The sequence below is a fragment of the Oxyura jamaicensis genome, chromosome 7, assembly GCF_011077185.1.
Source record: "Oxyura jamaicensis isolate SHBP4307 breed ruddy duck chromosome 7, BPBGC_Ojam_1.0, whole genome shotgun sequence".
Lineage (NCBI taxonomy): Eukaryota > Metazoa > Chordata > Aves > Anseriformes > Anatidae > Oxyura > Oxyura jamaicensis.
In genome coordinates this window covers 34586424-34598757 of record NC_048899.1, presented here as the reverse complement: position 1 = coordinate 34598757, position 12334 = coordinate 34586424, and the positions used below count along the sequence as shown (strand labels likewise).

Below are 12334 nucleotides of genomic sequence, written 5' to 3'. Positions count from 1 at the left end.
ACAAATACACTTATATTATTAGATGTAAGAATAATGAAATAATAGTAAAAACAAACAAACACAAGGATCACTTTTCTGAAATGTGGAATTAAATAATGCATGTTGTGTGCGATCAGACACATTTTCAAGCCTTCAACATCCATATGCACCCTGTTGACTTCATTTTGTTTTTTACATAGTAGCAACTGGTACTATTTGTAATACCATTTTTACAACTGAACTTGTTCTGCTTCTGTAAATTCACTGTGGACTTCAGTAGTGGGTAAGCATCTAGGGAGATGCAGACATACGCATAGTGCTGCCTTCTCTGTGATTAGGAAAGATGCTCCCTTGTTTCTGATTCCAGCTCTGGCAGAGTGTTTGTTTGTTTGTTTTTGCTGTCTGCTGAAAGCAGGAAATCCTTTCCCTGCAACGTGCTGCAAATGAAACAGGAACAGAACAGCATTTCCTTTTACAACCAGAACCCCCTTCTGATCCTATGCAGGATCTAGGGAACTAGGGAACTGTCTAGCCACAGCAATTGTTAAAAGTCTTGTTCTTCATGTTCTTTACTTTTTATTTATAAATTTCACATTTTTTTTTCACATTTAGTGCTTTTTTTCTGAAATGGAGATACTGCTTTGTAATTTCTTGTTGCACAAGATGCCAATCAAGTTTACTTCCGTGAGAATAATTGACAGTAAATTTGCTACTTACTTCGAGATATTAGTTTGTTCATGCAAACATTTCATTCAGACTTCATTAAAAAAAAAAAAAAAAAACACAAAACAACAAGAAACCACTAACGTCAACTCAGAAAGACAAAAAATCAAGAAGTCTTTTTACATAACGTACTTTGTATCATGTAATTAAAATTAGTTCTTCAGCCACCTAAAGACTTTTAGCTGAGACAAAAATCATAGAAGGTTCATTGCAATAACATCACAATAAAATTAAAAAATATATCTCCCTTTAAACCTTTTTTTCTTCATAGTAAAAAAGGGGGCATAATCGTTGTGTTTTGCTACTCCTACTTTGATCTATCACTTCGTACTGCTGCAGGGTGAAGTGTAAATAAAGGTCATGCTTTTCATAAATGAATGACAAATTGCATTAATCGAAGTAATCTGAAATGAGAAAGTACATCTCTGATAAAATAAAAGCCTGTTGCAGCATCTTTGCCACTGCTCTTTAGGAAATTATATAAACTACATCAGTTTAGCCTCTGTGTAGGTCTGCTTTCTGTACTTACTCTAGCCTGGGTGTTTCAGTGCCTTACTGTAGCCTGCAATGGAGATGCACACAGGAGTTTGCCTGGGTCAGAATGTAATAAAGTCCTTGCTCTTTACATAGCACTTTATCAATGGCTCTTACAGAAAGAGGAATTCCATGTTTGCAAAAGCTGATAAAATTGTGATTATTATTTGCACTGTGGTGGGCATGGCAAATTAAAAATATCATCTGAATTGTTGGTTTAATACGTTTTTATTTTTATTTTTATTTTTTTAACTTTGAATGGCAAAAGGAATGTCTAGCTCAAAAAGTATAATCTGTAGTTCACGGGAATATTTTTGTATTCTCAATACACAGCACTTAAATTGTAGATTTCTACCTAGAATTAAACAATTTTGATTAAAAACTTTCTTTTGACTTCAGCTTTGGAGTAGAACCTGGAATGCTGAAAACCTTATGGATCATGTCAATCTTACTAAATAAAATGGGAGAGCAAATCTTATGCTTCTCACAATTTGGCAGTCAGTTGAATAAAATAAAATCTTGGTTTTGCTTTACAATTTTTAATGGTGTTTTTAGTAAAGCACTCATTCTGAAATTGAAATATTACACTAACAATTCTTGTAAATGGAATAAATAACTTTTGCTAAAGTCAAGTTTAAGCTATGTGTATTTCTTAGTTCTGAAAAAAATAAATAAATAGTGTTTTAATCTTTGTAAGTTATTTAATGAGGAGGATGCTATGCAAAAGGGATGGTCTGTCTGAACAGAGCTGAAGCCCTTGCATTTTATCACCATGTCACCAAACAGCTGCAGTTTGATGTGCTGGGTCAGGCATTCACCATGACGGTTCTTGAGCTGCTGATAAAAGTTTGATTCGTCTTTGCTTGTGTAATTGCAAAGAATCTCCGTCACACCATGTAAGCAAAAATAATGAGCTGATTGCAGAGTACATGGGGATACCTGCCACAGTTTGCAGTTCCAGAGAGTCACTCCTTTTGGCATTTTTTGGACTTGCTTGTATGTCATACGAAGATACTTTCCTAAGTATAGGATTCCCTTTTTATATATATATATATATATATATAATTATATATATATATATATATATATAGGGAGGTATTTTTATATTTACATATAGGGAAAGAAATACAGTGTGTTGGAAAAATCAATGCTGTTTCTCTTCTAGTTAGGAATATCCTGAAAACAGTATGCATTTTCATTTGACGACTCTTTCAAGGATCTAAAGGTTACTCACTAAGTCTGTACAACTGATTGCAAAATTCAGATTTCTTTTTGATAGTAATAACCACTACATTAGCTTCAGAACTGAACCCTTTGGGAAAAGAGTTAGCAAGAGGTTTTGTTTGTTTGTTTGTTTTTAATATAAGTGCATCAAGTAACCCCGTGTCTTAAGTCTGGACAGTTAGGCTTTTTTTGGTCAAGTCAAATATAACAAATCTCCTCAAAGGTTGCTATTTTGATATTGGACAGCATGGAATAAATGGACGGAAAAAAAAAAAAATGGACAGAGAGGAAGACAGGGAGGATGAGATCATGGTTGGATGGGTATGCATTTGTTATAGACAGTTGGCAGCCAACATTGATAGGGATGAAGAGTTTTATTTGTTTGTTTTGATCGAACTGTAATGTGAGGCATCTGACATTAGTGAATGTTATATGGTGGCTTTGAGTGCTTTGCAAAATTACAGGCATGCCGAAGGCATCACGTGGTGACAGTGATTCCTCTGGGTTGTGGAAATAGTTAGCCATGGATATGACAATTTTTGAAGGATTTCATTTTTAGATGCAGGGAAAAAGGTGAAGGAAACATTAATACCCTTTAATATAAGGAGCATTTTCCTTTTATTTCCTGTGCAACACTGAAAAAAAGAGATCATCCCACCTAGTAAAGTACATGCTAAGAGTTTGTTTTAAGAGATATTATGTGGCACAAGGAGCTTGTGTTTGGATATATTTTTATGATTAAAGATTTTTTAAAAAATGTAACATTCTTTAAGTCATAATTCTCAAGCTGGATTTAAATTGGACTCTGTATGCAGATTTTAATTGTATTATAAGCGAGTTCTTTAATATATATATGTATATATACTAGTAAAATAATTTTTTGGGGAAGGGTGACATCTTCTCTTTTACCTCTAATATGTTTGAGATGAAGATAAAGACTTCTGTGCCCAATACGAATACTTCTGATATATATCAGAATGAAATATTCTATGGTCAGTGCTACCTACTGATTAAAATTAAATTGAATGTAATAATGCCCTTTGGCGAAAAGACACAGATTGATTTATAGCACTGGGTCATGCCATGACCATATTCATATTGTCTAGACCATACATTGCTAACTGCAGCTCTGTTGGGCTCAATATGAAATTCTGCTAGAAAATTATGACCTACATTTTACCTGCAAGAGACTACAGTGTGCTCTAGATCCTGTGAGCCAGTTTTGTCTGACAAATGTCACCTTCTACAAAAAACATGCAATATGAATTTCCTTCCTTCCCTAAACCTTTGTTTAAGAGCTGACAAAGTTCATTTACATCTACATTATCCCCCCAAGAAGTGTTTCTTAAAGTGTTGTTGCCTGCCTCTGAGATTAAGCTGTCCAAACTTTTTCTGGAAGTCATCTTCCTTAAATAGTTTGCATTGCCAAAGTAACTCCCCACTTTATTGACACATCTTTAAAACTGCAGTAATCTACTGCCTAGCGTCTTTATGGGAAAATGGTTAAATGACCTTATTTTTGTGTAAAGATGCTTTATGACGTTCTTAATACATGCAGCAGGCAGTGCTGTAGGTGGGAAGGTTGCAGACTTTTGCCTTTGATGGAGGAGGTTCAATGAGACAGGTATCACAGCCTAATGCAGCCGCAGTGTTTTCCCCCAGCAGGTCTCTTAGTCCACACGCTTGATGGGATGCCTACTGCGGCTGAATTATGCTTTAATTTTAACAGTGGATGACTTAACTGCTTTGAAGTAAATAACTGAGTTTGATTTACAGTCTCAGCAGATTTATAAGAAGCTTTTGAATGTGCAGTTAAAAAAAAAAAAAAAAAGAAAAAAAAAAAAAGAGACTGTTATAGCTATGTACCTCTATAAATCTGTCTTTATCGTTCACTATGGATGCAGGCTACTGGGACCCCATTACAAGTTTACAATCATTTGGCAATGTGCTTGAAACTCAGTAATGCAGAAATTAGAAATGATACGCTTTTTGACTATTCTTACTTGTTTCTGACGAGACTGGTGGCAGAAAATTCACTTCTTATAAAAATCTAAGCCCTGGGATTAAAAGACGGCCATTCACAAGGGCATTATTTTGTTGTTTCACGCTTCTACCTTGCACATCTTGGCATCATGGCCAAATTTGTGACTCTAGATCAGCAACAGAAAATTTCACTTATTTTACTCCTTCCAGAAACATGATGCATTGTAAGGTAGAATCATTTTATAACATGACTAAAAGAAGAGCTATTCTAAAAGCTTCAGGGGCAGATTTTACCCCCTTACTGTAAAACCCCTGGCAAAGGCCCATGGCAGAAGCATACCTGTGATCTACCATCAGCACATTTCCTCTGAATGCTATGTGAACAGGGATTTGTTAGAGAGTAAAGATGGGATTTTTTGTTGTTGCTGTTGTGTTGTAGGTCTCAGGGTTCCCAGTGAGAGGAAGGGGTTTATCATTAGACCTGCATTTCTCTGTACTTGCTCAGACCCGCTCAGTGTGCCACCTCAGCCCACATACTGCAGCCTGTCATACCAGTACTGCCTGGCCTGGCCTATTTCTGCAGAAAGATGCAGCAAACGCACATAGCTATCTGCTGTTCTGCTTAAGAGGCCACAAAACTGGTTTGCATGCTCATGTCTTGTCATCAGGGCTCAGAGGTTACCTTACAGATCTGAGGGTTGACAGGTATCTTTTGGGGCAGCCGGTATCGTGGCCTCTGCAGAGTCCTTTGACCAGTACGAATCTGCCAATTTCAGAAGCTCCAGAATCAGGTGAAGTTTCTGGAGTCAGACCTTCTCTTCTTCAGAATTGAGCTACATCCAGTAAAAGGATAAAAATACAATCTTAAACATTTCAGTTTTACTTTTAAACGTAAACATCTTCTCTCCTGTATCTAGCTGAAGCTGAATGCTTGAGTCTGAGTGACTGGAGAGACATCTCTGAGAGACTGGATGTCTACATCAGGATGTTTTTATTAAGAATTCATAATATTTAGAATAGAATCATATTAAAAAAAAAAAAAAAAATCTTCAGTTTGGAGAAGCTACCATTGTCTCCATGATCACATTTATAGGTTTTTAAAACATTATATTCTAATATCCTGTATGGTTGGAAGAATACCAACTGTATTTTTGACAGGAACCCAATTTATTGAATTTTAAATTATGTTACTCAGCAAACAAGAGGAAAAGCTTTCTTTTCTTCTGAGGAACTTGAAGTCTGGATGTTTTAAAGTGCTTATTTAAATGTAATGTTTTAGGTTTTGCTTTGTACTCCTTACAAACACTATCTGAGAAGGCTGATTTATTTCAAAGGAATTAGATATTTGAGGATGAGTCATTTGCAGAAGATAGATGGGTATTTGTAATTTGTTTATTCATTTTTAAACATATGCAATAATCACTCAGGACATGGCTGTTTAAAGTTTAGACAACAATGTTGTCTAATTTATTGAATGGTGGCACTTTTAATAAAAATGTATTTTGTAAATGGCATTGCAGACACAGTTACGTCCAGTTGCCGTCAATAGGAGAGGCACAGAAAAATCTATGCCAATCTAACTTTCCCAAACCACCGTGTCAGTAGGGGTTGTCTGGGCTGCTAATTAGGAGCATTACTCTCAGATGAGAGGCAAAGCAAAGGCAGATTTTACATCCTGTCACTTAAGCGTGTTTTAACTACTGTTTACCTGGTAGCCTTTTTGGTGTCTGTTTTGGAAAAAGAAAGGATTGCTACCATTAGTTTCATTACCTAAAACTTGTGAAAAAGCCTATCTTCAAGTTGCTTTCTCATGTCATTTAGAGTAAAATGTGTTGGTTCCATTTTAAATATATATTTTTATTCCCCTCCTCCCCCCCCCCTTTTTTTTTTTCTCTCTCTAAATAGATAGTAAGTTAAATTGAACAGGTTTGTCCATGCCTGGCACTTTCATCGTTCGCTTACCTTACACAATTCACAGTGTTTCACCTGATAAAATCTCAACTTTCAGTCAGGAAAAAAAAAAAAATAATAATAATAATAATAAAAAATGAAAGAGGCAAAATATCTCAAATATGTTGTCCCATTTTTATATTATTTTTTATGATCTAATTTCTTGAGGTTTTAGTTTCCAGATTCTTATTTATTTATTTATTTTTAAACCTTTGTTTCTATTTTACCTGCTTGGACTTCAGCAGAAACCAGGAGGTGCTTCCTTAGTTGAAACACAGTGAAAGTTTGAATTAACTTTCAGGCCAGGCTGCTTTATGAAAGACAGCCCCAGAGGCAAACAGTTTGTGACACAACAGGCTGTAGAGAAAGCAGGTGTGAAACTGCTTGTGAGGTCTGCAGATCTGTTGTCCCCTGTTGTCTTTGGTGGACAGGGGACAGAGGGTGACTCCTCCTGGCATGGGACACTTGAGCAGCACCACCATGGTATTCGTACGTTGTGTGACCATTAGGGACTGTACTGACACCTTCATGTGCTAGGATACTCGTTAGAGAAATGTTACCTGCTAAAAGTTTTATTAGATCAATCCTCTCTCACTTCTCAGAAGCATTTATTCCCCTAGCATATGGCCGGCCATCCAAACAACTGTTGCACCAGCCTCAAAACTACCCTGCTTGTTGAGCCAATTCCAATAGAATAAATTAAACAAGAGGCTCTTAGCAGACTTGGCTACGTGTGACAATGCTGAGCTGCTCTTTGCAGTGTGGAAAGTGTCATGTAAAATAAGCACTTGGTGTGCAGAAGCAGAGAGCACTTCCCTCCTCACCTGTAGTTTCCAGGTGGTGTTCGTGGGGGTGTCAGGAAACCTGCCCACCCACACTGGCTGCTATTTTATTGAACCACTTTAAAGCGCTTCCCTGTCCCTCATCATCCCCATGCCAGCACAGAATATAGCATTAAAGTCCTGTGTGGAAGTTCGGATGTTATATTGCTTCAGAAGAAATGTATATGGGCTATGGAAGAAGAATTAATACCTAATTCTTTTTAGCTTTTTGCATAAATCAAAACAATACTTCCTTTAAGAGCAACTTTTACAAAAGAAAAAATAAACTTTGTGACAAAAACAAATATTATTTCATAGCATTTTCAATTATATCCATTAATTTTACAAAAATCCAAGCAAAAATACACCCTGTAATACTCTTATTTTAAAAAGATCCCAAACCCTGCCTAAACATAAATAATGATTCATGATTTTGATGCCGATAAAATAATTTTACTGTAGATAACACACAATTTCTTTGAAACTATCAGTGTTGTCTCTATGCAATAAATATATAAAAAGAACTTATTTCCCATAGCAATTGTCGATGAAATTGTTGCTCATTGAGTCTCGAGTGGTTTTCCCAGTTCTTTATTGCAGTCGTTCAGAGCAAGGAAAAATTTAAGTATATAAGGCAGTAGAAGCTTAGTTCTTTCTCTTGAAATAGAGGGAGGTCGTCTATCTTTTTAATTATTAACCAGAAGCGTATGGGGATCACACTAAGCATTTTTAATTTTAATTATATTTCATCCGGAATCATTCCTCTGCTCACTCAGAAGTTTCTATAAAAGACTCCCGCTACTTTAAGTTTCCCCGTGTCATGTGCTTAGATCACTTTGCACGTTAAAAATGGGAAATTTTTACTCAAGTGTACAAATGGAGAGAAGATGCTAATTTTTCTATTTCTGCTCTTTCTTCCACATTTATAAAAAATAAAATATATTAGCATAATATTTACGTTAATAGGCAGTGCCTGTGTTGAATCCTCAATTATTACAGCAGTAGTAAAATACAAGAATATGGCACTGTTTTTCGCTCTTTTCTGTTAGCCGAATTCTTCTTGTGCAAGTCTTTATTTGCAATTAAAATGTGCACGGTACAAAATACATGTTTGAGACTTGAAACGAAAGAAGACAGTCATTCGGTATAGTTCTGATTTTCATAAACTATATTTTGGCTATAAGACATATATTTCTAGTACCATTTGAAGACTTAGTCACCCTCATATAAAATTGCCATTTTCTCTAAAGATATAATAATACTGTTGTGTTTTTTAAAAAAAGAGAAAATATATACTTCCAGCCACACTTTTGCTAGTGCCCATGGTCTACATAATGTCATCAAACAACGTAGATTTAGACCAAAATGTAGACTATATGGTATCTTAACATTTCTTTCTGAAGTCCTTAAGAGGAAACTCTGTTTTTCAGAAAGTACTAAAGGAAGGTTGATCATATTTGGCAGAAATACTCCATGGAAACTGTAATTAAAATAGGAAAGACCCTCAAAAATATATACAAGACTATTCAGAATAAATATGTGTGCTTTCACGAGGGGCATTTCTTTTTAGAGGCTTCTGAAGCTATGTGAATGAAAGAAAAAAAAAAAAAAGATTCATTACTTGAATGATGTCAGTGAACTAGCCATCTGTACATGTTTGGTTTTAATATATGAATACAGATATAAGCAAGAAATTAATTCAGTAACATCTTGAGCACAAAAATATATATTTTAAAAGTCCCCAGTGCAACCAAAACCTTGTCTCTGTAGTATACAGTGCATTTGACTTGTCTGATAACTGGAGAGCCATTCAGAGCATCTAAATGCATAGCTGCTATAGTGAAACCATAGGGATTAAAAGTTCGATTCATGAAAACTGCCAACTAAGTGGATTTTTCACATGGGATATGATTTTACAGAGGCGTAGACTTGGACAATTCTATATAAGCTTCTCTTGTGAGCAATTGGATGTGTCCTATGCACAGCAGAGCTCATGGTTATAAAAAAGACAAAAACTAAACCACAACACTGGTACCTAAATGCACAACATATTTGTGTTAGATGAACTGTTAAATGAAAATGCTGATGTGCATTAAATGTCTAAGTACCAGATTTCAGTGATGTACTGCTCCAGAAGGTTTATTTTAGAGAGATGTTCTTTCCATAGTGGGAGATCTCTCCTCCATTTCATGCAGTAGATTTCTGAAGAAAAATGGGAATTAATGTGCCTCTTTTTCTGGAAACTGTAATCGAGTCTTCTGGCATAGCATGCTTTGTAATGAACAGCTTTACAAGGAACACAGTTGTAATGAGCCTATGTCTTGCAAATAGCCCGTGCTGCTGGTAGCTCCACACTCTTCCCAAAGACAACCTGCTGGGGAAGGGAAATGGGGCAAAGAGACGTTAAGAGCTCTGAATGCTTTTTGAAGTCTGTGACACAAAGGTTATCCAGTTAAATTGCTTCTAGGTGTCTCACTTTGCCTGCATTGCTGAGCAACCTCGGTTGCAGCTATTTGATGCAAATGGTTATCCCTAGTGTGACCTTCAATTAATTGCCTTTTATTCCATAAATACCTGTTCAGTGCCATTTCTTGTTAATGATACCGAAACAATTGAAAAAAAATGCAGCTAATATTTTATAGATGTATCATTATCTAAACAGATCTAATAAACTGTACGTATCATGACTTTCAAGTATGTGTCACACTTAGGTAAAACTAGGAAATTTCCCACAGGCTGGAAAGAAGACAGTACCCTCCTCCAGCAGGCTCTTCCTCTGCTTCCCAAAGCATAGCAGTGTTCCAGAGCTCACACTGCAAGAATTTAATTACTTATTTTATGTCTAGAAATATTTTAAATTGAATCTCTTTTGTAAATTTCATCCTCCATAAGTAAGAAAAAAATGTTTTTCTCCCTGTGGTATGAAATATTTGTTAGTGCTTACATATGTCTTGTGCGCTACATAGCCCACCTGACATTGACCTCCTCTGGAGGCTGGATCCAGGACTAAATGGAGCATTCCTTTTTTCTGGCCCAGCGTATCTTTATAATAGGAGCTATCAGAAGAGAAAAGGCATAATATTCACTGTGAATTAAAAGGAAAATGAGTAGCAGAAGGGAAGAAATCTGAGACAGAAGAGACTGTAATGAACTGTGTAATAGGATGGCTGAGATGGAATAGAGCTGGTGTCTTGACATTTTATTGAGTAAATCTTGTTTATGTTATCTGCACTTTGAAGGACAATGCATGAGTCTCCATGTCTAAGTATTTAGCAAATGCATAACTCATAAACTCTCAGTTATTATCAAAAACTTAATGAGTTGAATTTCTTTCTGAACGAGGCTTACTTCATATTCTCTAATACAAAATATGTATGAGAAACAACGGGTTCTTATTCAAGTGTGTGTGTGGACTAAAAAACTTATGAATGATGATAGAAATAAATAAAACTGAAAGTATCAAAACTAAAAGCATCGAAAAACCTGTGTGAAATACTATTCAATCACATTTCGTTTCTGTCATGAAATAATTGTATATTATTTTATATTAGCAGTATATTGAAACCATTGTAATATAATATATATTTTGAAAATGAAAGTTAATTCATATTTAGCATTGAAAATATTTCACAGGAAATATGTTATAGTCATTTGTTATTTTTAATTTAAGAATAACCAGTCTCACAGGGTGATGTCAATTCAGTACTGTCGATGAGAATAGGAAAAAAATCTTAGTTAAATGAAATTGCTAAAGTTATGTTCTTTGCACTTCTTTATACTTTCGCTTACTGTAAGAGTAAGACTATGTTTTAGACCAGTAGATTGACTTATAAGAAAAACTCAGAGTTTAGAAGTTTTTTACAAGAAATAGTTCCAGGATCCCACCAGAAAAAGCTCTTACTGTTTGGAAATGAGAGCAGTAGTGCTAGGTGGTTGTGAAGCCACCTTGGCATCCCGCGAGGAAGACTCTTGGGTCATCGTTACGAAACTTCTCCAGGTACCAGGCCAACAGCTACTTTGATGCTGATCATTGTGACAGGTGAATCTGAAATCTGGCTGCATGCAGACTTTACAAAACAACAAGAAAAAGAAGAAAAAAGAGTGAATTCACGGCACATAGATATGTGCTGTTACATACAGTGTTTTTAGACACACACAGCTACACACAGGCTTTATGAATCTCTGTGGAGTATTTATAATCAGATTTTAGTTCCCTTTACACATAGCTAATAAACTGCTGCAAGCATTAGCAGTGTGCCATCCCCATGGTGTAACAGACACCCAGCCACCCATTTCCAACCCCTCTCTCGCAGACACACCATCGGTTGGTGCTTCTGAGCATATTGTTACAAAATTTCACAGGCAGAACTTGAAATATTTAACAGGACTACGAACAAACGTGTACCTTTGATGTCCTTGAAGTTGAAATGAGACTTTTGTACTTAGAAAGGAACAACTCCCTCCAACTAGTTTTTGTCCATAGAGAATTTAATTCTTTATTATACACCATACACCATGTATACAATCTCATTGTGAAAACAGCTTGAGTTCTTTGGGTAGAGTGTTTGTTTGGTGAAGTTCTTTGTATTACAAATAATTATTTGTATTACAATTGCACTTCTGAGCTTTCTTTTTGTCCTTTGATTTTTTGGCAGATGTACAGCAAATAGCAATTGACTGGATCACTGGGAATTTTTACTTCGTGGATCACGTCAGTGACAGGATCTTTGTCTGCAACCAGAACGGAACAGCGTGTGTCACGCTCATCGAGCTGGATCTCAGTAACCCTAAGGCCATAGCTGTTGATCCAACATCAGGGTAAGATTATTTATTTGCATTAGGAAATGTTGATCTTATGTGATGTGTGCTGGTCTGTGTATCTGCTTCATTCTAGCATTTTAAAAACTGTTTTTCACTGCTGCCCCGAAGTACTCGCACAGTTGAACAAAGCAGTAACATGTAATGCACTTGCAGCAAGTACTTAACATAACTATATTAATCGCAGCTTGTGCCTTGTAACTTTTCGAAGTGGAATTGGAAATGGAAAACCAATTTTATCTCTACTTGTCATAAGATTATTTTCTGTTTTTCTGTAAATTGCATTTATAACTAGCGTATGT

The 12334-nt window shown here is 35.8% G+C and overlaps 1 protein-coding gene across 1 annotated transcript in view; it reads left to right on the top strand.

Moving 5' to 3' along the window:
* LRP1B (LDL receptor related protein 1B) overlaps positions 1-12334 on the top strand; it is a 674736-nt gene that overhangs the window by 361143 nt on the left and 301259 nt on the right. Inside the window, exon 7 of the mRNA XM_035332355.1 lies at positions 11870-12032. Within this exon, the coding sequence (XP_035188246.1) occupies positions 11870-12032 (163 nt within the window). The remainder of the gene's footprint in view (positions 1-11869; positions 12033-12334) is intronic.